This window comes from Vicugna pacos, chromosome 28 (assembly GCF_048564905.1).
Source record: "Vicugna pacos chromosome 28, VicPac4, whole genome shotgun sequence".
Lineage (NCBI taxonomy): Eukaryota > Metazoa > Chordata > Mammalia > Artiodactyla > Camelidae > Vicugna > Vicugna pacos.
In genome coordinates this window covers 9,069,785-9,097,488 of record NC_133014.1, presented here as the reverse complement: position 1 = coordinate 9,097,488, position 27,704 = coordinate 9,069,785, and the positions used below count along the sequence as shown (strand labels likewise).

Genomic DNA, 27,704 nt, shown 5'->3' with positions numbered 1-27,704 from the left:
AATACCTGGGAACCTAGCGTACACCGAGTCCATGTGAGCTTAATCTATGATCTAATTCCTCAATCCTGGACATCTCACTTCTGGGACGCCCGGGGCCACCCTTATCGGTTTTTTTTTTTTTTGTGGTCGGACCGAGGCGGTCTGCGCAGGCGCTCCTCTGGCCCCGCCCACGGCCAACGTCATCACGGCCGTTACGGCGCGCAGGCGTCTCGGCGCGCGATTTAAAACCAGCTCTGGAAACGCTGAGAAGATGGGACCTCCCTGCCCGGGTGAGGCTGGGTGGGTCGGAGGCGCCGCGGAAAGGGCCCGGTGCAAAGAGGGGCTCCGGGCGGCAGGGCCGGCGGGCGGGCCTGAGCGGGGAGTGCGGGTCTCAGCCTTGTTGGCCTTGTTCTCCGCCCGCCGAGTGGGAGGCCGGCGGGCGGGGGGAGAGGAGGGCCGGCGGGGTGCGTTCGCCCTATCAGGGCGCGGCTTCGGCCCGCGCCGCTCTTCCGTCAGTGAGCCGGGGGTGGGACGCCTGTCCCCCAGCGCTCCCGCACCTTGCTCCCTGAAAGGAGGTTTTCCTGGAATGTACGTTAGTTGAGGGCCATGGAAGCGTTGTGGTTACCGCTGTGTGCTTAACACGCGTGTGTTTATTTTCACATTCGTTCAACAAGTGTGGAGTGCTCCCTTTGGGCCAGACCCTCTGTCAGATGTAGAGATACAGTAAAGAACAAAACAGATAAGATCCCACCCTCTTAGAGCATGTATTTTAGTTCGGGAGATAGACAGTAAAAGAAATAATTACAAATGAGTACTCAGATTGAGAAGAGCAGAGTGGAGGGAAGGTTTTAAGCAGATTGAGCGGAACGTGTTCCAGGCCGAAGGAGCAGTCAAAAAAAAAAAAAAAAAGGGGGTGATGGGGCAAGCGGGAAAGAGCCTGACGTGGGAGAGAACCAGGACATGGTAACTGAACAGTGAGTGAGGGACAGGTAGGCAGGGCCTTTGTAGATCTTGGTAAGGGGTTTGGAAATTTAGTTACATTTTGGACATGGCAAGTGGCTTACCCGAGACAGGTGAAGGGGTCAGTAATCTTGGATAAGCGCGTGACACTCAGGGGAGTGATATGGGCTGCTCAGGGAAGTGGCCTGTGGACTGAAAAGTAAATTTGGACATCATATAGATGGTGAAACCATAGGAACAGGTGAGAATACTAGGAAGACCCTGTAGAGAAAACACTTGGGACCAACATTTAGAGGCTGGTTAGAGAAGGAAGAACTGGAGAAACTCAGGAGAGAGTGGTTTTACAAAAGCCAAAAATGTTTCCAGAAGCAGGGCATTGTCAACTGTTGCAAATACAGCTGACTCTCAGGAGAGATGAGGCCTGAAGAGTGACCACTGGGTTTGGCAACATGGAACGTGTGGGTGATGATGACAAGACAATTTTCACAAAGTGGTGGGCATGGAAGCCAGGCCAGAGGGGTTGAAAAATGAGTAGGAGGTGAGGAAGTGGATGCAGAAAGTGTTTTTGAGTTCAGTAACTATCTGTTGAATGAACAAATGTATGATGTAATGTATAATGTAATAATGTATATTGTAAAAAGGGAAGGACAGAAATCATGGAAAGATGATTCTGAGAAATAAGATGATTCAGAGCCTCTAATTCCCATTTTGAGTTTCCCTCTTAGACAAGTTCCTCCTTCAGTGCTTTCTATTTCTGTTAAGGTCTCTTCTCCCAAGGTACAGCCCCCTTCCCTATGTTGCAGTGCTCACATCCAAGTAGTCACAGGTCCTCTTGATTCAGTCTCTAAAAATGTCTCTTCTCTCCTTCCTATTTTTACTTTCTTTTTCTTTCATTTGTTTTGATTTCAGCTGAAACTTATGTTATCACACTCTTCGGCTTGGGGGAAGCTATCAGGGGCACATGTGAAGTTGTTCTTGTATTTTTAATTCTCCTTTATCCTTATTCATTCCTTTCCCCTTCCCCTCACATGGGCAATCATTTAGTGTTTATTGTGTATCACTATTTTTAATGTGTTCCTATAAAATGTGTTATATTCTGTGTATTTTTTTGTATCACTAATTCTGAGCCAGCTGAGGTATACATTCTTATTCTCATTTGGAGGATGAAGAAGCAAACCCTTAGAGCATTTACTTGCTTAAATTTTATCCAGCTAGTAAGTGATGGAGCTAGAGTGTGAAGCCAAGCCTTCTGATTCTTAAATCTGGAAGCTTTCCCCCCAGGTCTCTCAGTTCCTTCATCTCTCTCTCAGTCACCTTGTTTCTTGGCCTACCATAGTCGCTATAGCCACTCACTGTCATAGTCACACCCTAGACCTTTCCATTGTCAATAGCTGCGTCACAGTATCATTTATAGTTCATCCCACTTCTCAATCACTCCTGTCTTTCTAACTCACTCCCTCTTGTTCCCTGACTTCAACAATCTTTTGACCCAGCAGACCTATATTCTACTTTTCACTGTCTTTCGCCTCTCTTTTGTCCTTGTTCCCCTCCTTACCTAGCTTACATTCAGTGGTCAGTCAGTGTAATCACTCCTTTTCATACACCCACAACCCCTTGCCCTCTTGCTTCCTTACTCTTGCTTGACAAAATCACAACTCTGGTTAATCCCTACTCTGCCCCAGCCCCTGCACACCCAGTGGTCTTATAGGGACCATAAAGCTGCCCAGCAGTCATGCTGTTCTCCCTGGTTCATCCACTCTCCTTCTAGATGACATGTCTTCCTTTCTCTCCTGAAAACTCAAGTACCTCCTCAGCCCTCACCTTACCCACGGAGTTTTTGGTTTTTATTTGCTTCGTGTTTTACTAAGAAAATAAAAGCAATCAAAAGAATATCCACAAGTCCACCATTGCACCTGCTCCCCTATCTGCATCTGTGCCTCTGTTCTCAGCCTTCCTTCCTTTGGCTGTGGATGGGCTCTCTGGTCTTAGTGAGGCAACTCCTTTACCTGCTTGAGTACATTGTTCAGCAACTTTCACCCTTTCTTCTTTATGATCTTGGTGAATAATGGCCCTCCCAAAGTTATCTGGAACCTGTGAATATGTTATCTTAAATGGGAAAAGGGACTTTGCAGATATGATTAAGTTAAGGATCTTGAGATGGGGAGATTATCCTGGATTATCTGAATGGGCCCAATATAATCACAGTGGTGCTTATAAGAGGGAGGCAAGAGGGCCAGAGTCAGAGAAAGAGAGGTGATAACAGAAACAAAAGGTTGTAGTGGTGGGAGAAAGGACTGCAAGCCAAGGATTGTAAGTGGCCTGTAGAAGCTGAAAAAGGCAAAGAAACAGATTCTTTCCTAAAAGCCTCCAGAGAGAATGCAACCCTGATGACACCTTGATTTTAGACTTCTGACTCCAGAACTGCAAGAGAATACATTTATGTTGTTTTAAACCACTGAGTTTGTGGTAATTTGTTATAGCAGCAATAGGAGACTAATACATTCTCTTTGTTTTGTTCTTTCTACCAAGCTGGGTTTTTTTTTTTTTCTCCCTCATCTTAAAATTACTTTATTGACCTCACTTCCTTTTCAACTGCCTCCCTCCAATTTCTCTTCTCCTATCTTCTCTTTTTTTCCTTCTCCTATCTTCTTTTGAATCTATGCCCTTTTGACTCTCAAGTTGTCTAATTATATCTGATTGCTTGGTTAACGTGATGACTGCTGGATCTTTTGTTGTAAAAGACATTTTTCCCTTTGCAGTTAACAAGTAATCTGTGGGCGATTCTTTGGAACATTTATTTATTGAACATATTTGTGTTGTTTATTGTCTGTCTCCCTGCTGGGATTAGAACCTAGCTGGTCTGACATGATAGCCCACCTGTCAGCTTTATCTCAGCATCTTTTCTTCTCTGTCTTGCCTGGCATTATGGTTATACTGTCTGTTGTTCTGCTAGTTGGTGAGCTTTATCCGAGGCAGCAACTTTCTCTCACCCACCTCTATATCTCGTATAGTGCTTTAGGTTCACAATAGCTGCATAGTGTATATTTGTCCAGATTGGCAAAGAAACATCAGAAACCCATCACACACATCACCCACCCGCAAAGAAACCTGAACTGTAGAGGTTCTAGCCATAGAATATTAGAGTTGGAAAAGATCTTGATGGGAAATGTGCAGTAAACTTCCACCCTGTGATAGGCCCAAGCCCCTCTTTAGACGCAGGACATGTCCTGTTAAAGGTTTCTTGATCAAGTGTTTTGTTCCATCACTGTCAGCCACAATGAATAACTCTCCTTCAGAGACCCGTGGACGCCCCCACAGTGCCTCCTCACCTTCAGAGCGGGTGTTCTCCATGCCCCTGCCCAGGAAGGCCCCTCTCAACACTCCTGGCACCCCGGTCCTTGAAGACTTTCCTCAGAATGATGACGAAAAGGAGCGACTGCAGCGGAGACGCTCCAGGGTCTTTGACCTGCAGTTCAGCACAGACTCACCTCATTTGCTGGCCTCCCCCTCCAGTAGGTGAGTGGGCTCTGGGCTGCCTCACTGGGGCAGCCACCTTGACGTGGGTTTGCATCACCACGATACCTCGTGGATTCTGGGTTTGGATTTTGAAAAGTTACAGTGTCATTGATCCTTACCAGAGTTTTTTGTTTTTTCTTTAGGAATGTTGATATTTCAGCTGCGATTCCTAAATTTACAAACACACAGATTACTGAGCATTATTCCACTTGTATCAAACTGTCCACTGAAAATGTGAGTATCTGCTGGTTTATCAGTGAAGATTATGCTTCTTAATCAGAGAGGAAATCTAGCCTTGATTCTATACAGAATGCATGATCAGTGATTGTGCACTTTTATTCTCCAGCAACTCTTCTCAATGCTGGTGCAGTATGGTTTTACTGTTTCTTACAGACCTTTGATGCCCCTCTGACAGGTTGCCTGCCCCCTGCAGTATGTCTAGAGAGGCAGCATGGCCTAGGGGTTAATAGAGTGAGTTCTAGAGCTAGATAGTAGGGTTGTGGGGCTAATTGTGAGTTCTAGATCTAGCCTGAGTTGGAATCCTGTCCCTGCCGCTTACAAACTGTGTGGCCTTGGGAAGTCACCCAACCACTGTGTGGCAAGGTCCTCCTCTATAAAATGAGAATGAGAATAGTCCTTGCCTCAAAGTTGTTTGGATGGCGACTGAGCCCCTTTGTGTCAGTGCTTAGAATGGGGCCTGTGCACAGGAACATTCAGGAATTGTGTGTTGTCACTCTGGACCTTGAGAATGAGGAAGTATAGGTATGGATTTAACTTTGTCACCAAGTATTCATGGGAATTGATATCTGTGTTGAGATATGGGATATTCCTGTTTAAAAACTTAGCTTCCCCTGTCAGGGCAGCATTATTTATGTGAACCTAGGCTACAAATAACAAACCTTTCTGCAATTTTCTGTTTTCAGAAAATTACTACCAAGAATGCTTTTGGCTTGCACTTGATTGATTTTATGTCAGAGATTCTTAAACAGAAAGATGCTGAACCGACCAACTTTAAAGTAAGAAGGATGTCCACCTTGTCTTGCATCTGGATTAATGACGATGATTGCTGATACTTAGCCTAACACAATAGTTGAATCCTACATATACATGAGAGCCTTCCTTGTTTAAGACATTTTATTAGCTACTTTACTTTCTTTCCTAAACTGATGAAATGTAAAGAGGATATCTTTCCATTATGTTCTGTTTATTCCCTGACAGTCTTTGAGGAATCTTTGTCATTTTTTTCTTAAGGGCAAGTAAATATTTTATGAAGATTGCTGTGTTTCGCCTGTTCCGCAGTTCCTTTTCATGATCCACATCAGTACAGCTCTGCTTGTTTGACTAGGTGGCTGCTGGAACTCTGGATGCCAGCACCAAGATCTATGCTGTGCGTGTGGATGCTGTCCATGCTGATGTATACAGAGTCCTTGGGGGGCTGGGCAAAGAAGCGCCATCTCCAGAAGAAGCAGAGAGCCACGGTGCAGGTACACGGGCTGGGATCTGGATGTAAGAGGCTTTTTAAAGGGCATCGCAGATAGTTGTTTGAGTAATACGCTAGAATGAAGTCACAAGAAATCAGTTATCTCATTCTGTTGAAGACATGGACACTTTTAGGAATGTGTTTGAGAAGATACTCAAACACTAGATTTGTTTTTCTTCATAAAAGACAAGGACCTTATAAAAGCTTTTAGATTTTATTTAAGCAAGATTGAGTAAACATCACCAACTAGGGAGTTTCTGATTTGGTTGAGGGGGAGAGGGGGGCCTTTGGAAATCGACTTGTCTCAGAAGCCAAATACTTAATCTGGTAGTTTGGTTTCTCCCTAAACTGCAGATTAGATGTGCCGGCTGCTTTGAGAGGATGGTACGTGTTTCAGTTATGATCACTCTTTAGAGTTCTGAAAAACTTGGATTAGTAAGTTCAGTTACATGCTCCAAAGCAACCCCTGCAGTGCCTGGTCTTACTTCCTCTTCTAGATGGAAGTCCAGCCAAAACAGAAACAGCCAAAAAGGCTCCAAAGCCAAGGAAGAAGCACTCGTACAAAACCATCGAGCAGAATATAAACAACCTCAACATGTCTGAAGCAGATCGCAAGTGTGAGGTGAGGAAGTGTGCAGTGTGGTCTCTGACTAATTCAGAGCCTCAGGGGCAGAAATGAGGCCAGGCTCAGCCTGCCTTGCTGGTATATGCTTGGTGAGGCCTCGAAGGAGTAAGATATTCAACTGATATCTCTGCATTATCGTCCTTTAGCTTTACAGTGTAGAATGAAGCGGGTAGGTGACAGTTTTTCTCTATTTCAGAATGAGTGAGTAGAATGAGATGGCAAATTACTGAGAAATTCAATTGATTAAAACATTTATTTTCTTCCGTTGTACATGCAGCAGTGGTGATGATAGCTAACATTTACTGTGTGCCTTTGGCACATGGCACTGCCCTAGGCCTGTGGCCTATGTTAACCCATTCAATCCTCACACCATCCTTCCTGTTACATGTTATGAAGAGGTAATTGAGGTGCATGGCTGTTGGGCACCTTGTCCAAGATGACACAGTTAGTAAATAAACTAGGCATTGAAACTAAGTGGTCTGGCTCCAGAGTCCTTGCTTTAAACAACCTTATATGATTTAGAAAATCCTAAGCAATCTGCTTAAAGAAATGGTACTAGAGGCCTTTTTATAATTAGCACAGTTTATTTAAAGCAAACATGTTGCTACAATTTTTTTTTTTAATTTTGGTGAACATTCCTGTACATATTTGCATCCTTTTGGGAGTATATCTGTAAGAAAATTCTGAGGCATGGAATTTCTTTTGCCCTCAAAAAAAGGTTGTACCAATATACTCTCCCACCAATAACGGACTAGATTATTTCTTTGTCTTATCTCCACAACATTTGTAAACGGTAATTAAGGTCATGAGACTGAAACTGATCACCAAGGGAACGAGAGTATTTGGAAAAGGACGAATCCTGGGATACCCCTATCTTAAGAGTTCCAGACAGTTGAATAAGAAACATCCAGTAGGTAGGGGAAAACCAAGAGAGTGAGGTATTGAAATGAGAATTTCAGGGAGGGGAGAATGATCAACCATGTCAAATATGGCGCCCTGAGGCCATGGTGAGCTAGGAGAAGGGGCCCTGTGGAGCTGCAACTCAGACCTCCAAGGACAGGGTGTGGCTTGGATGATGCCAGTGTCCCTGAGTTTGGCGGAGAGGCTCACGGGCCCAAGACCCAGACTCTGAGGAGGGCACGCTGGCTGGTGCTGATATGTCTTACTAGCACACAATGAGGAAAAAGTGCAGGCTAAATCCAGCTACTGCCACAGGTGGGACCCGCTGCTGCTGGGTAAAGAAGCACTGCTGGCTGACACTCGGCGGCACGGGAATCCTACAGAAAGAAGTGGTCCCTCCATCCTCTGGCCCTGCAGTCTCCCTTGAGTGCCCTCTTCTGCTAGCAGGCTGAAATGTGGCCTCAGACCCTGCATCACAGAGCAGAGCACAGCAGGTGGATTTGGAGCTGAGTGGCAGTAGCTGAATAACTGGCAGGAGGCAGGGTCTTGTGATACCTACTTTTAAGAAGGGTCTTTTGGGGAGGGCAGGGAGAAAGCAAATATGAAAAATGTTACCCATTGAGGAATCTAGGTAAAAGTTACACGGAAGTTCATACTACTACTTCAACATGTATCTTTAAAAATTTTTTCTTTTTTTCTTTTTTCTTTTATATATGTATTTACTCTTTTAGTAAAGTATAGTTGCTACGCAATGTTATATAAATTATGGGTATACAATTTAGTGATTCACAATTTTTAAGGTAATAATCCATTTATAGTTATTATAAAATATTGGCTATATTCCCCATGTTGTACAATATACCTTTGTAGTTTATTTTGTACATAATAGTTTGTACCTCTTACTCCTCTACCCTTATATTGTCCTTCCCCTCTTCCCTCTCCCGACTGGTAACCACTAGCTTGTTCTCTATATCTGTGAATCTGCTGCTTTTTTGTTTCATTCACTAGTTTGTTTTTTAAAATTCCACGTATAAGTGATATCATACAGTATGTCTTTCTGTTTGACTTATTTTACTTAGCATAATGCACTCCAAGTCCATCCATGTTGCTGCAAATGGCAAAATTTCTTTCTTTTTTTTTTATGGCTGAACAGTGTTCCATTGTATATATACCACAACTTCTTTATTCATTCATACTTAGGTTGCTTCCATATCTTGACTACTGTAAAGGATGCTGCTATGAACACTGGAGTGCATGTATCTTTTCAAATCAGTGTTTTCATTTTCTTCAGTCTTATACCTAGGAGTGGAATTGCTGGATCATATGGTAGTTCTATTTTTAGTTTTTTGAGGCACGTCCATACTGTTTTCTACAGTGGATGCATCAGTTTACATTCTCACCACAGTATCCAGGGGTTCCCTTTTCTGCACACCCTTATCAACATTTGCTGTTTGTAGCCATTCTGACAGGTATGAGGTGCTATCTCAGGTTTTTAATTTGCATTTATCTGATGATTAGCAGTGTTGAGCATCTTTTCATGTGTCTGTTGGCCATCTGTATATCTTCTTCGGAAAAATGTCTGTTCTGGTCTTTTGCCCATTTTTCCATCAGGTTTGTTTTTCTTTGTTTGTTTGTTTGTATTGACTTGTATGAATTCCTTATATGCTTTGGATATTAACCCCTTATCAGTCATATCATTTGCAAGTATTTTCTCACATTCAATAGGTTATCTTTTTGTTTTGTTGCTGGTTTCCTTTGCTGTGTAAAAGTTCTTAACTTTAATTAGGTCCCAAAAGTCAGGAAGGTTATCTTAGTGTTTTCACCTTTAATGTGGGTCACTGTACAGTTTTCGTGTTGGCTCTTTGAAATGCTGAGTTTCATTAACTAATGACATAATACCTCTAGGGGCTCCAGGTGGGAAATCATTGCTCCCATGAACATTTGAAGAAGGGAATGAGAGTAACACCACTGGTATTTTTAGGATAAGAAATGGGAGAGACCAGAGACAAGGGTTAAATCAGGCAAGCGTTATATTGGTGATGATGGGGGTGGGAAGGAAGGGGTGGGTGGTAGACACACACAGAGAGGAAAACCCACTAGGTGTGTAACTGACTGGGTGAGGGGTAAGCAGACAGGGAATGTCTGGGACGAGCTGATCAGGAAGTGGGAGGAGAACCTCAGTTCTGGTGAGCTGGGCTTAGGGTTAAGGGGGGCCGGGAAAGAGCCAGAGAGCCACATCTGTCCTCCTATTTAAGGCCCCTTCTCTCTGTAGTAGCCACATCCTGAGACATCAGAAAGACCTGTGAGCCCAGTACCGAACCTTCTTCCTGTCACAGGGCCTCCTGTAGGGTCCCCGGTGGCTTCTACCCTCTTGCCACATGTGTGTGTCTTGCTCTGTCCTCATTCTTAACGCCCTGTGCCTGTTCTCCTTTGGTGCTTGGTGACACATAGTTATGCCACTCCTGCTCCTTGACCTTGGAGGTCTTCTTACAGCTTCTCCCATATTTAACCCAGCCATCTAGCCCTGCTGACTCTGCCTGTCCTTTGCCTTGATCTCTTAGCCGTGTTCTTCCAAATCTTGGAAAATATTTCTGTTCAGAGGAATGATGGGATCTTGTGAACAGATCCATCACACAGGCAGAATTTGTTGTGATGGCATTCTACTAGCTATAGATGTTTGAAAACAGTGACTATGGAAACGGACCAGCAGAAGGATACTGTCCTGGTTTACTATGAATGGACTGACACGGTATAAACTCGTCATCACTTACTGTGCATGACAACAGTATACCTTATCCATCTGACCACATACAGCCTTTCTTTTTAACTGGGATGGGATCTTACCTGATCATTTACAAAGCCTCTTCCCCTTTTTTGGTCACGAGCAGAGACATTTCAATCCAGTAGATGCAGCAGTGAATGAGCAGGGTCCCAATGATGAGATTTTCTATTTCCTTTGGCTACATCCCATAATTCTTGGGTTCCCTCTGTTTTTGTGCTCAGATTGACCCCATGTTCCAGAAGACGGCGGCCTCATTTGACGAGTGCAGCACAGCAGGGGTATTTCTCTCCACGCTCCACTGTCACGACTACACAAGCGAGCTGCTCTTTCCCTCCGACGTCCACACTCTCTCCACTGGAGAGCCCCTTGAGCTGCCGGATTTAGGTTGGGTGGAAATGAGCGATTTAAAAGGTAAGACCACATTATGCCTTTCACCAGAACATTTTTGTCATCGGAGAAGTTTCCATAAGCCCATCATGCTCTTATGTTGCTTATTTACCCAGAAGGTTCCTCTGGAATGCCAGCGTGGCCATTTTTTCCAGAGAAACTAACTTTTTGTCCTCTCTACAGCACAGAGTCTATAACAGTAGTAGCCAGCACTCACCATTACTTACGGTCTGTATGTGCCACGCCCTTTGGGTGCCCTGTGAGCAGTCGGGTCTCACAGTCACCTGGAGTGTCAGGGTTTGGGCTTGGGAAAGGAGCTTTAAGAGCCTTGTTGAGCCAGAGGCTGGTTTTCACTTGTTACCAATCCAGGGGTCCTGAGGAGAAGAGGGCTTTGTGCATTGTTTTCAAACTCCCGGGTGGTGGCCTGAGAATGGACCTGTCCTGTTGTCAGCCCCTTTTATTGGCTTGGCAGTGATTTCACCACCCCTCCCCCAATCCTACCTGTCCATGCCCCCTCTGCGGGGATGGGGAGGGTCCCCTGAGGATGTGGCAGGCGCAGGTAGGTGTGAAGGCCAGGCTCACGATAGCTATACTTGCATGTGTTTCATGAAATTGATCTTCCCCTGCAGGGCTGTGCAGGTGTCCACGGTGCCCGTTCTCCTTTCTATTCTTGTCTAAGATTTGCTAAGTATGACTGTTTTATACTAACAATTGTCCAAGTTTATGCATTTAACTGGGACTCTAATCCTGGTAAGTATATCTATCTGTACCTCGTTTAGTTCGGGACTAAAATAAGTAACGTTGCATAATTGGCTGTGCACTTTTTACACTTTAAGGAAGGGTTTTTGATTTCCCAATTCCATCGTAGGGCGTGGAGCCCATTTCAGAGTCAGATGTCCATGCTTCAGGTTTCTGCCCCGGTGTCTTCCTAGTTCCTGGAATGCTGGCGCAGAGCCGCCTCCAGTATGGGTGTGTGCCTGAGCCTCTGCGAGAACCGGAGGTGGCCATGCCTATCCTCCTGTGGTGCTGCTCTGCTCGTCTTGTGGGGGTGAGGGTGTCTCCTCCTGCTCTGATCCTTCTTTGTGATCTTCCTGTCCTCCCAGTGCCCTTGCAGCAGTGTGTGGAAGATCGCCAGATCTGCCCTTCCCTGGCCGGGTTCCAGTTCACTAAATGGGACAGTGAAACACATAATGAGGTGTGGTCAATTTTTGGACTTCTGAGGGCTCTGGGCATTTCTCCAACTGCTTGTGGTTTCAGTGAGATGGCCTAAGATTAGTTCTGCCCAATGGGGACCAAGACTGTGGCATCATTTTTATTTAGCCAGCAGTACAGAAAATATTTCCTTTGGCACCTCTGTTGGGACTAAATCCTAAGGCAGTGGGGGGAGTGGGTTGTGTGTGCCAGCAGGCCCATTAGACAGCTAAATGAATTCTGGGATCAGCTTCGTCTGTCTCCTGTCTGCTTCCCTAGGGTAAGGCATCCCTTCTGTTCTGGGTGCACAATTTTTATCAGGTTTACTCTCGAACCTGGTTATCCCAATGGTCCTTTAGGCTGCTGTCAAGCTTGGGGAATTTCCTGCTCTTTGGGGTTGAGTCCCTTGGCACAGAGCTTCCTGAGAAATTGTCACGTGCAAAGCTTTCCTCTGTGTATTTTTAGCCCAGTCCCCTTTAGCCCACTTAGTACAACTTCCAAAATAAATGGTCTCCATGGAAAACAGTTCTCTCTAAACATGTAGTTAATGGATGCAGATTCCTGTTTCATGTTTTACAGAATGTGCCTAATGACAATACTGCTTCTTCCTGTGCCGCACAATATAAACTTCCTCAGTGCTTTGCTGTCGTGAGAACACTGGCTCTGGTGTTTGGGGGGGAGGGTGACACTGGAATTTAGGGGCAAGAAGGCGCCTCCAGTGAGGCCATTGCTCCAGCGGTGACTGGGGTGGTGGCGGGGATGTGGAGAACTGGGGAGCTCTCTCTGTTCCTTCCAGTCGGTGTCAGCCCTGGTGGACAAGTTTAAGAAGAATGACCAAGTATTTGACATCAATGCCGAGGTGGAAGAGAGTGACTGTGGGGACTTCGCTGATGGGCCACTGGAGGATGACTTCGATGCCACTGATGAACAGGACCGCACTGCAGTTGGGGATCACACAGAGTTCAGGAGCTGGAAGGAGCCGTGCCAAGTTCAAAGCTGCCAGTAAGATTCCCATAGGAGTTTTCCCATATTTCCGGCTGGGACAGTCTCATTCCGTTTCTGTGATTGCCTGGGCTGGTGTGCCAGGTCATCACACAGGCTGAGCCACTCTGACTCAACGGTGGAATCAACTTGCCTTTGAATGTCAGCTAAGCCAGTTATTGCTCATAAAACTGACACTGCAGGAGTTAGTAAGCATAGAACTAAAATACATAAAGTACTCAGTTACAGTGGCTACTTCAGTGGTGGCTGTCCTCACCACCACTGTTTAGGTAGCATGGAGCATGCTTCCTTTCGATGCCCACGTGTGGTCTGGGTTTTGGGTGCATCACTCCACATCAGTTATAGACAGAAACAGACTTATTTGTTGATTACCCATAAAAAGTGGCCCCTGCCTGAAGCGTTAGGCAAAGAGAGAGCTGGGCAGTGTTGGGTCATTAGATAAACCAGGGACAAGCAAAACACTCTTTTAGAGCAGGTAAAATTGAGCATATGGGGTAGGGGAGGTGGTGGAACTGGTCTCTAGTAATTTGAATTTTTGATTAGTAGGCATCATACAAAAATCAGAATTTTGTTGGCTTTTATCATATGTGTTTAATATATTAATATTGTTTTAATGAGTATGATCTGGAAGCAGGATTCCACAATCCTGCAGTGCCAAGGGCCTCTAGAGGTCTTGAATGGTCCTGGGTGTAGCAGATTCCATGAGACTAGAACAGACGCTCTGATAACTCCCGTGCCTATAGCAGCAGCTTGGCAAGCCTGGGGATAGCAAAGCTGGTTCTGTATGGGTGAGACTTTAGAAGCTGTCCAGTATAATTTCCCAGAGAGGCAAAAATCCCTTCAAGAGCATTGTTTGAGTGTCTCCAGGATAAGAGATTGCTTTCTTAAGCTCACTTTGTCTGCCCACATGGGAAATGATTAGATTGATAATGCCTCTTCAAATCTGAGTTGAAGTCGAGGGCCTGAATGTTTGGACCTCAAGGCAGAATTACCCATGTAGGTAATTTAGAACCTTTAGAACCCTCCTCTCCTGATTTGTGATTAACGAGCCTATGATTTTTGTCCCGTCTTCTAAGAAGTGACAATGGTAGGCAGGTTGGTAGGACAAGCTCTTTTAATATCATTTTCAAATGTCAGAGAAGAGCTCTCATTTTTCCTAAACAATAGGTGACATCTGAGGAACTGACATAGCAAAGGTCTTCAGTCTCTTCCATTTTGTTATTTTGTTATAACCATAGACAGTTATTTTGAATAAATTTTGAACTAATGTCTCCATTTCTCTCCCCAATTCCAGACAGAACAAAATCTTATACTCCATCCTTCTGAGCACATTAGGGGCAGGGGGCTTAGGTTCTGGTCTAGGGTTTTGTCCATTTTAAAATCTCTACCCCTGGCATGGTGCTAGCCTTTCCCAGGGGCTCAGTAAGTGTTTGAACTGAGCTAGACCTGACCCTGCCATGGACAGCTGTGAGCTGTGGGGCAAGTGACATCACCTTTGGGGTCTTTTGTTTTCTCACCCATAAAGTGAAAGGTTGGGACTAGGTGATAATAGTGGTATCTGATATTTACTGAGCTCCTTATTATTCTGACTTTGTGCCAGGCACTCTGTGCCAGGTGCCTTACCTGCATTATTTCACATAATTTATGTAAAATATAAAATGCAATCACTTAATCATTGCAACAACCCTATAATTGGGTCCTGTTATCCCCATTTTACAGTTGAGGAAACAGGTTCAGAGAGGTTAAGTAATGGGGTAGAGCTGGGAGTCGCCCAGCACCTTAGCCCAATCCTGGCAGCACATAATAAGCTGTGGGTGGCAGGTTCCAGCCCAGAGCATTCAACTCAGTGTCTCTGATGCAAAATTACCCACCAGGCATCACATCATGGTTTCCCCAAATCTTCCTAGTGCTTGTCCTGTGCACCCAAGGGTTGAAAACACTACTGTACTGGAAGGTCTTTAAGGGCTTCTCTAGCTCAGGTGGGTGGGGCAATGCTGAATTATAAATACCAGGCATGTCTGAGAAAGTGCTTTGTGTCCAAGAGTAGCTCAGGCAGCCTCCCTCTTCCTGCAGCAGTGGGCCATGTGCTCTCTAGCCGATCTCTCTGGGTGCAGGTGTGCCTTTGCAAGGTGCTCGCTGTGGTTAAAGATCTAGTCCATGGTCCAGGCCCTGACCACAGTCTGCTCTGTGCTTGCACAAGTGACGCATGTCTGCTGTGTGCTGGATGATGTGCTGGAAGGCAGCTGGGGAGCCCTTTGACCTGCAGGTGTTGGTGCAGCTTGGCTGAATGGGCGCTAGGTGGAAGGAGGGGCCCTGTGGTTGCGGGCGCAGGTAGAAGAAATACAAAGACTTCCTCCAGAGGGGATGAGCGGTTTGATGGCAGGCAGGCCTTGAAAAACAGGTAGGCTGGATTAGGTCAGCTGTTGAGTAGGGGAGTTGGGACCGGCAGGGCGCCTGCCACATAGCATTGTGTACTGAAAGAATTACTAAAAGGCTGGAGTTCAAGCTTCCAGGGCCTCAGTCCAGCTCTGGCGCACAGACTCAGAAGACGGGAGCCAAGCTCTTCATAGACTTGCCTACAAGTTCCCAATAAATTCCCAGCCCAGCTACCAATGCTTGAACAGAAGACTCTATGAGAGTCGGTGGGGGTGCTTCTTAAGCTGTAGTCTTTCTCCCTGTAGGGTTCACACTGCAGTACAGTTATTAATACTACAGGCTAGGTTATTTACAGACTAAAAATGGGAATTTTTTAGTATATTTTTAAAATAAAGTTTTAATTACATGATAAATATACAAATAGAGTTTATTGGGGGTTTTTTAAAAAAGATTTTGTAGGTAAAGGCAAAATCCCCTTTTAAAGCTTTTTTAGCTCATTCCATAAGGCTTGTTATAAAGGGGATTTATACGTATGGCTCAGTACAGGTGAAAAGGCCCACACTGGGTGAAGTTCCCTCGTTGGCTTTACCCTTAGAGGGGAGCACAGCAGCACCGACAGGCTTCCCAACGTGACAGGCCTGCAGGTGAAGGCTGCCTCACTGTTCTAGTGCCCTGCAGAAAGGCGAAAACCCAGCATGAAACTGCCATCTGGGCTGGCCGCTTAGACCCTTCACATACAGCAAACAATAACGCTCGATGGCTTAACAGATAGATTATAAGACAGGTGGCCAATCATTTGAGGGACATAAATGAGAATAACACCTTCCTCACCTTTAGTAGGAACCCCAGCAGTGTCAGTGCAGCCCTCATGTACGGAAGGACGGTGAAGAAAGAATGAGGTGATTGTCTTGTGCGGCAGGAAGCCTTGTGTGTGGAGAGACCCTGGGGCTGGGATTTAGGGATTTCTGTCCAGCTCCTAGCTCTGGCGTTTTGCTAGCCATGTTGTCCTATATAAACTTAATTTCTTCATATCTCTGTTTTCTTGTCTCTTAAATGGGAAAACTTGCATTTTATGAAGCATGCAAAGTATTTGTATCGATATGATCATATTGTTATAAAGTGAAACGAAGCAACAGCACTTTGATGAAGTGAAAGCTAAGGGGTTATTAACGAGGAAGTATTTATATCAGACTTACTCTTAGAAATGTTGCCCATTTGTGCAAAAAGTAGAGTCTTCAGCTGCGTCATGTGCTGCCTTACATGTAACTACACCACTGTGTTGTGTATATTGACACGTGCGTGATTGTACATGTAAAAACATGATTTCATGTGTGTTGCAGAGAAGAGATGATTCCCCTCGGGGATGGAGACATCTGGACCATGTGTCCCCTTCTATCCATGAAACCTGGAGAGTATTCCTATTTCAGTCCCCGTACCATGTCGATGTGGGCTGGCCCGGATCACTGGCGCTTTAGACCCCGACACAAACGTATGTACTTCTAGACGGAACTTTAAGAAGAGATAGTGTAGATGACCTGCCAGTCAGCAAGCAGTTCAGCCGAGGAAGGGAAATGCCAGTCCTCCTACACCTCCTCACCAGCTGTAGAAGTACAGAGAAGCATCCTTGGTTGGACAGTTAGTTGGCCTGGCCTGGGATGAGGGATCAGTTAAGAATGAAGCCTGTGAGTGGGAAGAGTCAGCCCCTGGAGACAGGCAAGCTGGCTTGTGACTTTCACTGCCCCAGTGCCCACGTGACCAGATGGCGGCCAGAGGTGGGAACGACCCCTAGGTTTCCAAGGGCCTGTGTGAGTGACTGCACAGGCAGCACTCTGCAGCCTCGGAAGGGCTGTGGCAGCGTTAATGTGTTTTGCATTCTCTCTTTGAAAAGAAGTGATTAACTAGTATATCTTTTTATTGTGTTTTGTTAGCAAAAACACAAATTATAAGTTAGAGATGAAAATTAGGTGTATGATTTGCCTTTCCTGGCGCTGTTATGATGCTCAGACACAAATGCTGTCTTGTGGTTGATAAGGCTGCCAAGGGATCTTGCGAGATGAGTAGACAGGCCACAGAGGTGAGTGGTGTTGACATCTGTGTTCATTTGTGCAGAAGGTGCTACCTCACAGTCAGAGAACAGAAAGAAGAGCACAAAGAAGGATTTTGAAATAGACTTTGACGATGATATTGACTTTGATGTATATTTTCGAAAAACAAAGGTTTGTGCTGGATTTATTATTATTTGTGCTTTCTTAAATTACTCTTTGCACTCCTCTTTCCTTTTAGGTGTGATTTTAAAAATTCATTATAAATTGAACTCTTGAAGCAAATGGATGGCTTCATTCTCCCTTAATTCCTAGAAATTAAGAACTAGTTCCAAACTTGGTGGCAGAGAGAACCAAGTTTAGAATATGAATACTGTTTTAACAGAATCACCCCTTTACACAGAAGTGGGAACTCTGATGGCAGATTAGTGCTGCTCAAACCCTTCCCAAGCATCTTCCAAAAAAAAGTACTCACATACACACACACCATTTTTTATTAAAGATACCTAAAAACTTTTTTTTTTTTTTTAATTACTAGGCTGCTACTATTCTGACCAAGTCCACTCTGGAGAACCAGAATTGGAGAGCCACCACTCTTCCTACAGACTTTCACTATGAGACTGAAAATCTTGTGCAGCTGCACCTCAAACCAGGCACCAGGGTAAGCTGTTCTTTGGATCCGTGAGGTCATGTTCTCGAACCTGCTTATAGCATCAGAGGGGTCAAGTGGCTGGCAGTGTCTTTGAGGAAAAGGGGAGTGTGCGAGGAGAGTCTGTGTTACCCAGGGAGTTAGCGGGAATCTCATGGGTAAGGCAGAGCTAGAGGGAAGCACTCACAGGACAGATGCACACTAGAGCCTTGGAAACACCTGGTCGCACTGCTGGACACTGGCCTACATGCCGAAATGCAAGAGCGGTAAACAGGTAATCTTTTCACAAGGTTTTTACAAGATGTTAGTTATTTCTTGTTTCTTTGATTCTTTCACTTTCTCATAGTTGTGGATCCACTAGCCAGATACTTTCACCAGGCCGCACTGCCTCCCCCAATCAAGGTGTAGATGCCCACTGTGACACTCAGGGTAACGGAGGTGCTGAGCGTCTGTGCAGTCCTGCCTGCACTCAGATGAACACTCTAGACTGGCTGGTATTGCTCCCCCCAGTTGCTGTTCACTGCATTTGTCTGTGGCTCTTCTGGTGATGCTAAGCAGCAAGTGTCTATGTCTGTTGCCAGGGTAACCAGGCAGTGGTTTGTGCTAAGTTCCGTTTTTTGTGGACCCTCTGCTCATTTGCATTCCTGGTTTAATCTTGTGGTGTCAAGTATACAGTCTACAGTTTCCTCTTTCTTATTTTGCCTTTTTCTCCACAGGTCTTAATGATGTGTATACCAATTCATTGACATCTCACGTTCTGTTTTTATAATCCAACATTCATAATTTTCTTTCTAATCAACACTGTTCACTTAAAAGAAATACTCTTAAAAATGCAGAAAGTACTAATATAATGTTATATGTCAATTACACCTCAATTTAAAATAAAAGAAAAAAATGCAGAGATGCCAGGTTGCAGTAGTGGTAACAACAGTGCCATGGTCAGTGTTGGCTGGATGCCAGGGCGGCTTGCTCTGACCAGAAAACAGAGCCCTCAAGGGAGGAGGAGCAGAGCCAGGCTGCTGGGGAGCTGCAGGGAGATGGTTGGACACTTCCATCACTCCCGCCCCGCCCGGCCCATCCTCCAGCTGCTCTCCATGGCCACAGGCCACATTTTTCTCCCTCAGGCCCTTATTAGCATTTGAAGAATGTGGCTTAGATGGTAATTTGCATATTCAGATGTGAGGGTGGTGGGGCAAGGTCATTAGATCACTGCACTCCAGGAGTTGTTTTTAATGTGTGGGGTTTTTTTTTTTTCAGAATTGTCTCTTATAGAGAAAAGAACTCTTGCTTCCTGTTATCCACAGGAACAAGTTTCCCTGCATGTAGTAGGGCAGCCAGGCAGCCAGAGAGTCCTCATCCTTCTAGCAGTTACACTAGGAAAATGGAAGGTAGACACTGGACCTATAAACACTCAGGTTGACTAGAGTCTATACAGATCAGCCATCTGGTTTAATATCTTAAAGGGTGGGTGATTCTAATAGCAACCAGCCAGTACATAAGGGGGTCACACACCCTTCCTGAAACATTTCTTGTAAACTATGGAGAATTCAGAGTGTGTCCAGAGCAGAGTATTCTAAATGGGGAGGGATTTAGAAATTGTGTAATATGAGGAACAGTAGAAGAAAGTGGGCATTACTTAATAAATATCTATTGTTTAATTTATTTTTAGGTTTGTATTATAAAATCATTTGAGGTTTTTTGGCTGCTTTTGGAGTATACAGTTGTATTAAAATATTCAGTGTGCTTTTGTAAACTGTACACACCTTTAATTCCATTTCCTTTACTCCAAAGAGACATCCCAGGTGAAAATCACTGGTCCAAGGGCCTGCAAATATCTGAAGGGCTGTGGTCGGTAGGCAGTCACAAAAGAGAAGGCAGACTGGTTCTGTGAGGCCCTCAAAGCGGAACAAGGACCCATGGATGTGATGGCAGGGAGAGGAGCTAGTGTCTCTCCCTGCAGCTGTGTGGGGTGCAGTCCTGGCCCCAGGAATGGGCCCAGCTGCCTTTGATTTAAAACAGTGATTGAGTTTTCTGTCAGAATGCAACAACTTTACTTCTTTTTTCAGATAGCTGTAGGTGGCTTTGTTTTTAGTGAAGAAACACTTTTTCAAATGAAGCTGTGTGCAGACCGAATTGCAAACCAGCTGCTCTGGTCTGGGATGGATGGCAGTGTGGAGCCCTGCTGCCCTGGGCTTGCTCTAGAGTGGAGTTGAGCAGTTAGTTGGAAGTTGGCTGGATCAGATGGCCTTTCAGGATCTCTATAACCCTGAGTTCTGGGAGATGATTGTAGAAACTGAGGTCTTCTCCCCAACCTAGTTTACTAGCTGCCTTTCTAGAAATTGCTTTCAGCAGTTGTTCTTTCCTTCATTCTAGTTACTTAAGATGGCCCAAGGCCCGAAGGCAGGGACCGAGCATTATGAAGAAATTGAAGACTACAATTACAACAACCCCAACGACACCTCCAACTTCTGTCCTGGGTTACAGGTGAGCAGGGCCGAGAGCTCTGTCCTCTTCTAAGCAGGAGAGTCTTTCTCTCCTGCTTCCTTCCTCACCCTGTCCTACATACCAGAAGGCTGTAGGAAATTCTGGATCAGGTAGGGGGTTGTGGATGGCTGTTCTGCCCCAGGCATCACGGAGCTGAGGCAACAGCCTCCAAGTTCTGAATGCAGGAAAAAAGTGGGCATACTCCAGTCAACAGTCAACATGTGAATGGAGTCTGTAGTCTGTATAAAGCCCCAGCCTTGGCTATTTTGGGATTTCAAAGAGAAGGAAACACTCTTCCCACTCTTAGGAGCTAGTATTTTGGCTGGGGAGACAAAACACAGGCATGTGAAGATACTGTGTTCTAATGGGGAAGAAGTATATGGAGTGGATCTCAGGAGACCAGGCTTGTAGCTCTCATTTTGATCCTCATATTGTGAACTTGTATAAGCAACTCCCCACCTTTACATTTTAGTTAGACTAATCTCAAAATTCCTTCTGCGAGTCTACGAATAAGATAGCAGATGGAAGTGTAACAAAGTGGCAGCGGCGGAGAGGGGTGGGTGGTGATTAGGCCCCAGCTGTGTCCCTGAAGGTGGGGAGAGGGAAAAGAATGGGAAGAATAGTTTATTCATCTTATTTTCTTACTTGGAAGAGAGGTAAATGGTTGTATTTTAGTGAAAATCCAGACTGACCTCTTGACTAGTGCTTCTCAAACTCAGTGTGCATAAGAATCACCCATATAGTCTTTTAAAAACCCCAGTTCCTGGGCCCCACCCCAGAGGTCTGGTCTGTTTCTGCTGGGCTCAGTCCAAGAATGACTTTGTTGCCAGTTCCCAGCAGGACCCCTGCTGCCGGCCAGTCATGTCTGAAGTGTTTTAAGAATGCTTTCTGTAAAATGAAATCCTAAGTTCATTAGAAGCAAAGGGACACTGTGGCTGTTGTGATTGTTGGATTCCTTTTAACTCTCACTCCAGAGGTCTTAGTTAACAGACGACTCCCCAGTAGGGTTTATGTGCAACAGGAAGATGACTGGAGGCACCTGGAAGCCCGTCTTAGGTTTGACTCAATGTCACGAACTCTCGCGCGCCCTACTCTTGCTGCCTACGGAATCTGTTTCAAGGGTATTTCTAAGCCCTTCCAGCAGCTCTGCCAAACCTAAAGAGCTGTTTCCTTGCCCAGGCTGCTGACAGTGACTATGAAGAGTCAGATGACTTATTTGTGGGACCAGTTGGGACCTCTGACCTTACACCTCATTCTGGCCAGCCGCCTACAACAACACAAGACAACAGTGACATGCCTCAAGTCCAGGGATTAGACATCACCACTTACGGGGAGTCAAATCTGGTAGCTGAGCCTCAGAAGGTAAGGATGAAGCCAAGAATTATGTTTGATGTTGTTTGTGATCTATTTAATTTGCCTCTCTCATGAGAGTCACATTGGTCTGAGCTTGGTTTTTTTTCTTCTTGATTTTAACCCATTGCTAAGTGACTGATTCTTAAATAAGGTTGTAGTGAATGAACTGATGCTAGTTATGTTTGTGTGGAACTAGCCATCTCTCCAAAGATTGTGATAAAGCATATGACTAGGGGCAAGCCAGTCACAAGTAAAGTATGTGAAAGAAGACTATAGGCAGAGAGGATGGGTTTCTGTGCAGGTTGTGCTAGCTACTTGGCACTGGGAAATATTAGCCAGATTCAGCTCATTGAATTATCATACATCAAGCATCTATTCTAAACCAAGTGACAGGCTTGGTGCCTTCATACGTATATATATCTGTATATATGTATTTGTTTTTTTATTTAAAAATTTTTTTAAATTGAAGTATAGTCAGTTTATAATGTTAATTTCTGGTGCACAGCACAATGTTGCAGTCACCCATCTACATACATATATTCCTTTTCATATTCTTTTTCATTATAGGTTACTACAGATATTAAATATAGTTCCCTGTTCTATACAGTAGAAACTTGTTTATCTATTTTGCTTTCATATATATTTGATTCACTTATTTCTTTTACACTGGAATTCCAGGATAGCCTTAATGAAGATTGCACTTGATCAAAATGAAATTGGACTGAAATGAGGGACTCTATTTTAGTATGTCCAAAGAAAGCTCTGTAACTTTGTGGTTTAAACTAGATTCTTTGTTTGAACTTCAGACTTTTTTTTTTACAAAAAACTAATGGTAAACGTTTCTTTCTTCTGCTTAGTTTTACTTGTCACATACCTATTTCAGGTGAATAAAATTGAAATTCAATATGCTAAGACTGCCAAGAAGATGGACATGAAGAAGTTGAAGCAGAGCATGTGGAGTCTGCTGACAGAAACCCCCAAGCAGGTGGGCGCAGAGGTAAGGTGTTCTGCTCGCTCTGTAGGTGCCCAGCACGTAGGAGAGCAGCTCTTGTCTGAGCTCTAAGACCAATAGCGCTAATGCGGAAACCATCCATTCAGAAATATAGGAAAACATCACACCTTTGAAAGAGAAATGAACCAAGTATATGAATGGGCAGGTCACAAAAATGGTGATACAGATGGTAAACCAGTGTGTGGGACATTATTCAGCCTTGCTGGTAATCAAAAAATACAAATGAGAACATCTTTATGCTGCTTTAAAATAACAGCTTTAGCAATTAAATGTTTTTTGGTGTAGATTGGGGGAAAACTGGAGTATTTATTCACTGCTGGTGTAAATTAAGTTGATAAATGACCCTTTTGGAAAGCAAATTCTAACATCTCAGGTGCCATAAAATGTTTAAGCCCTTTGATCTAATAATTCTGATTTGGGAAAGTAGGAAAGTAGTGAAATACATACACATATTTTATATGTATATTAAAAATGCTGTCAAATTTTCTCTCCTTCAGAGCAAAGTGAACCCTTGATTAACTCTTCCCAACTAAGTGGAACTCTCTGCTTAAGTAGAATCCTTCCATCTCGTCTTCCAGATTCCTTCTGCTCAGCTTTCCAAACTCAACCCATTCTATTACACTTTCTGTTGGCTGAGAAGTGAAATTTCATGATTCAGTAGAAGACTCTGAGTTGTGTAGTCTATGTCAGATAAAGCTTCAGTCATATTCATTAGGTTTTATCAGTTAAAGGAGGACAGGATGCAAATGTAAAAGAAATGTGCCTTTTAAAAAGTAGGAAGAGGCTTCTGCTTAAGCTCTGAATTTAAGTGACAGAATCCAGGGATTCTGGTTAATTAAAGGTTTATTTAAACAAGCAACTATTATGAAAATTTTTAAACATTCAAAAATAGAAAACAGGGGGAAGATATAGCTCAGTGGTAGAGTGTGTGCTTAGCATTCATGGGATCTCGGGTTCAATCCCCAGCACCTCCATTAAATAAGTAAATAGATCGACCTAATCCCCCTCCCCTAAAAAAACCCACTCACAATTTTTTTTAAGTAGAAAATAGTATAATCAAAGCCCATTTCCAATAGTTATCAGTGTTTTATCCATGTTATCACCCATTGTTGTCCCTCCCCCCACACCATGTACAAATTCTGAGTTATTTGAATACAAATACCAGATATAATATTGTTTCATAATTCCTTGCTTGGCTACTAGCAAGGAGGTGGCCCCTGTTTTGTGTGTGTTTAAGTCTACTTTTAGGTATGGATCCTGTGCTGTTCTTGGCTGTGTAGTCCAATAGAAGCTATAAATGATCGTGGCTTTTTGTTATTGTTTTGCCATTTTTTTCTTACTTTGTTTTTCAGAGGGACCTAGAAGCCTCTTTGCAGTTTTTCCTTTACTGGGATTATACTGGCCACCAACATCCACATTTGCCATAACTTGGTTAGTGTCAGTGTTGTGGTCCAGAACATACCCTGAGCAGAAGTTTGGCTGAGGCACTGGGTCCCTTTATAGATCCTTTTTGTTCAAAGTGTACCTAAGAAATTGTTTTGATTTTGATCTGATACAGGTTTTTCTTTTTAGAAATACAGCTTTACAAGTTTATGTTGCTCTCTCAAAAATGAACTGGCCCCAGTCTGATCTGTGTCTTTCTGTTAGGCCAACCACAGTGAGAATGGACAAGCAGGGGATGCAGTGGGGGTGGCTGACAAGAAGATGCTCAGCGGGCTGACAAAGGACCTGCAGAAGAGGTACAAGCCACAGACTCGGGGCCCTGCCCCCGCCTCCACCGAGCTCTGACTGAGGGAGCTCCAGCCCAAGCTGTTGGTGTGAGAGACCCCTCCACACACGCCCTGCTGTTTTAACACTTTTGCGGTTTTTCCATTTCTTCTCTGCATTGGTAAAAGAGTTAATATAGTCCAGCTTTAAAAAGGCATTTTTTTCCTGCACCAGTGGCTGGACTGCAACAGGAAATATTTAATTGCCAAATAAACAAAAAACCTGTCTCTCGGGGAGGGTATAGCACAGTGGTAGAGTGTGTTCTTAGCATTGCTAGAGGTCCTGGGTTCAATTGCCAGTACCCCCATTAAAATAAACCTAACTACCACCACCCCAACTCCTGCCTCCCCCCAAAAAAACCTGCTTCTGAAAGGCATCTGAAATATTTTTTTGTTTCTCATTAGTTTATTCATTGGACATGTGCATTCATACTTGATGAAAGAGCCTTTGTTCCTAGAATTGCAGTGACAGCTAAATCCTTATTTGTCTCTTTGTTTCCCAGCCTGCCTCCCCTCATGGCTCAGAACCTCTCTATACCTCTGGCCTTTGCGTGTCTCCTACATTTGGCCAATGAAAAGGTAGGTAAACCTGGTAAGTGTGGGCGTGTTCTCTATCTGTGTTAACCTTTTGGAGCTTTTTATTAGTTGTGGAGTACCTTCAACCCAGAGGGTTAACCAGGCACCTAAAAATAGCTTAGAGGAAGGCCATCAGGTGTGATCAGAAATGAAAATTATGAGGATCCAAATGGAAAAATATTAGATGCTGAAATTGTGATCTATCAGTTTCCATCCTGAAAACATAAAGTGCTTTTACATTATTGGGTGTCAAAGGCCTTAAAGGCCAAATCTTGTCAGAGCCAAAGTCAGGACATGTGGGAAACAAGGCGGGGAGAAGAGGTGAGAGAAGAGGCTGGAAGAGAGACCAACGCAGGAAGAGATTAGAGATGGGGAGGCAATACTGGCAACGTGGAGCCGCCGTGAGCCGTGAAGAAAGCCTTGGGAATAGAGATGTCTGTCATGGGGACAGAGGCGGCAGAAGTGCTGGCTGTGACAGTGTACCTGGCTCCTCCCTGTGCCACGCCAGCCAGCAAAGCTGAGCAGCTGTGGGATAGTCACTGAAGGGGCAGGTGGAGACCCATCTTCTCAGGAACCTGTGGAGGCACCCCAGCCAGGCAGCCAGCAAGCCCGTGTGTTGGTGCTGCTTGAAGGCTGATGTCCTTTACTGTCCCCAGGACCGTGGGCTGGGCTGTAGTATATTCCGTGAGCATCACTAGGGCTTGGGGCTGGCTCCGTTCACAAGTACCACTGCTAAGCTTTTCTGGGTGAGGCCTGACTCCCAGTCCATGTGTTCTCCCAGCATGCACAGGCCTCTAAAATGTATGGTGCCTCCAAAGCTCAGAAACTTACCCTGAGTCACAGATTCTAAGAGTGTTGGTGATTTCACTCAGTTGCACCAGCCCGAGAATCAGTGCTGCACTGGGCCAGGGTGCCTTTTGCTGGGAGAGAGCGGCTCTCTGGCCCTCACTCAGTTCCCATAGACTGGGGCCAAGCAGACACACTGCTAAAAAGCAAGCATGGTTCCAGGCTTCACCGTGGTCCACTGCGCTCTGGCTCCAGCACTATTCTGCCTCCCCCAGCAGCATTGCCAGCTTTGCTCATTTTGCTGTGATCAAATCTCTCCCTAAGGGGCCCCAGAAGAATCGGGAGATGGACCATGACTCGTTGGGCTGAGGACTGAGGCCACCGCGTGGGCCTGGCTTTGGGCTATTGAGGAGATTTGACTGGTAACACAGTCCCTGACAGTTACCATGATAATCCATAGGGATCTGTGATAACTGAGAGCTTAGAGCCACCAAGAGAAATCTCACAACTCCTAGTGCCAGGATATGACCCACCTTTTGGCCTTCCTTCTGGTTTTTCTCTGCCATCTGGTTTTTCCAACCATCTGGCTTTCATCAACCACTCGGCCATCTGGTTTTTCCAACCATCTGGTTTTCATCGACCACTCTGGTAATGAGCTCCCCCTCATATACCCACCGAGAGGTGAGGTTTGAGCTGCCCATCTTGAGCAGTGGAAGAAGGTACACTAAAAGGGTGCAGGGCTCTTGAGTGCCAGCACACCACACCTACCTCCAGTGCCGGAAGAGGGGAGGGTGGTTATGGTGAAGTCAGGGAAGAAGGGCTTCTGACCGTTGTTTCGTCCTGAGGGAACAGTTACCTGGAGCTGGTGGCAGATCTACGGGCAGGAGGTCAGGGAAGAATTGGGAGGCAGGAGAAAGGCCTATGTGGGGACAGGAGAGAGAGCGTAGACATAATGGCCATCATCAAGAGGTGAGGTTCTGAGGCATTGCAGGGGTGGGGCTAATGAATGTGTGTCATGGTCCCTGGGGGCCTCCCTGTCACTTCCCTCAGCCCCTTCAGGGCAAAGATCTTAGCTTTTGAGCCCTTTACAGAGAGATTGTTGTAAGAACCAGAGCCAGAGAAGGCTTGCTTTTTGCTTTTTCCTCTTTCCTCCTGTGATTGGCAAGGATTTGGAACCAGCTTCATCACACAAATTATATTTGCTGTGACAGTTTTACTTATAATCATCAATGGGTCAAACCTCATTCTTTGTGGTCACTACCTTGTTACCTCCATTAGAGTTTGTTGGATGATTGTTGTATTCTCTGTATACCAAAGTTCATGTGTGTTTCATCTTCCTTTAGAACCTAAAGCTGGAAGGAACCGAGGATCTTTCTGATGTGCTCGTGGGGCAAGGAGACTGAGTTTACGGGGAGAAGTCCTCGCTTCTTCAGTGACCAGCACATCTACACTCGGTGCTACGATGCTGTGGGCTTGTGGCGAGGCTGCGGCCAGCCGCCAGAGTACCCACTTCTCTTTTGCTCTTCCTGTCTCCTTCACCATCTGGGAACCCTAAAGCTCTGTCCTTGATAAAAATTTTCTGCTCTGTGGTGAGGAGGAGAGAGGAGATGGGGAGGATACCATTTGTGATTATGGAAACTGTGTCCATCCTTTGTATCCATGTATAGTTTGTCTCCTAAATTTCTCTGTTGTTTTCCATACTTCACTCTTGTAGAAAAGAATTCCCCAGTAGGCACTTGTCCTTTAACAGCTACCAAGTCCATGTATATAAAATACATCATATATGTGCTTAAAAATGTGTATATAATGCTTTAAAAATAAAATCATTCTAAATAATA

General features: G+C 44.8%; 1 protein-coding gene across 5 annotated transcripts; it reads left to right on the top strand.

Annotated features, from left to right (window-relative positions):
• The first annotated feature begins 179 nt into the window (after positions 1–179).
• NCAPH (non-SMC condensin I complex subunit H) lies at positions 180–27,704 on the top strand. 5 transcript variants are annotated; one of them, XM_006203862.4, is made up of 18 exons: positions 180–269; positions 4,236–4,455; positions 4,599–4,689; positions 5,379–5,471; positions 5,801–5,939; positions 6,433–6,557; positions 10,464–10,653; positions 11,733–11,824; positions 12,617–12,822; positions 16,539–16,687; positions 17,308–17,414; positions 17,779–17,901; positions 20,263–20,373; positions 21,553–21,735; positions 22,610–22,723; positions 24,386–24,477; positions 25,008–25,083; positions 27,210–27,704. In XM_006203862.4, the coding sequence occupies exons 1-18, from the start codon at positions 251–253 to the stop codon at positions 27,267–27,269; spliced, it is 2,190 nt and encodes a 729-aa protein (XP_006203924.2). In that variant the 5' UTR covers positions 180–250; the 3' UTR covers positions 27,270–27,704. The 5 variants fall into 5 exon arrangements, with proteins under 5 accessions (XP_006203924.2, XP_072807529.1, XP_072807528.1 ...); XM_072951428.1 differs by having other exon boundaries at positions 201–269; positions 4,212–4,455; positions 22,610–22,711; XM_072951427.1 differs by having other exon boundaries at positions 203–269; positions 4,212–4,455.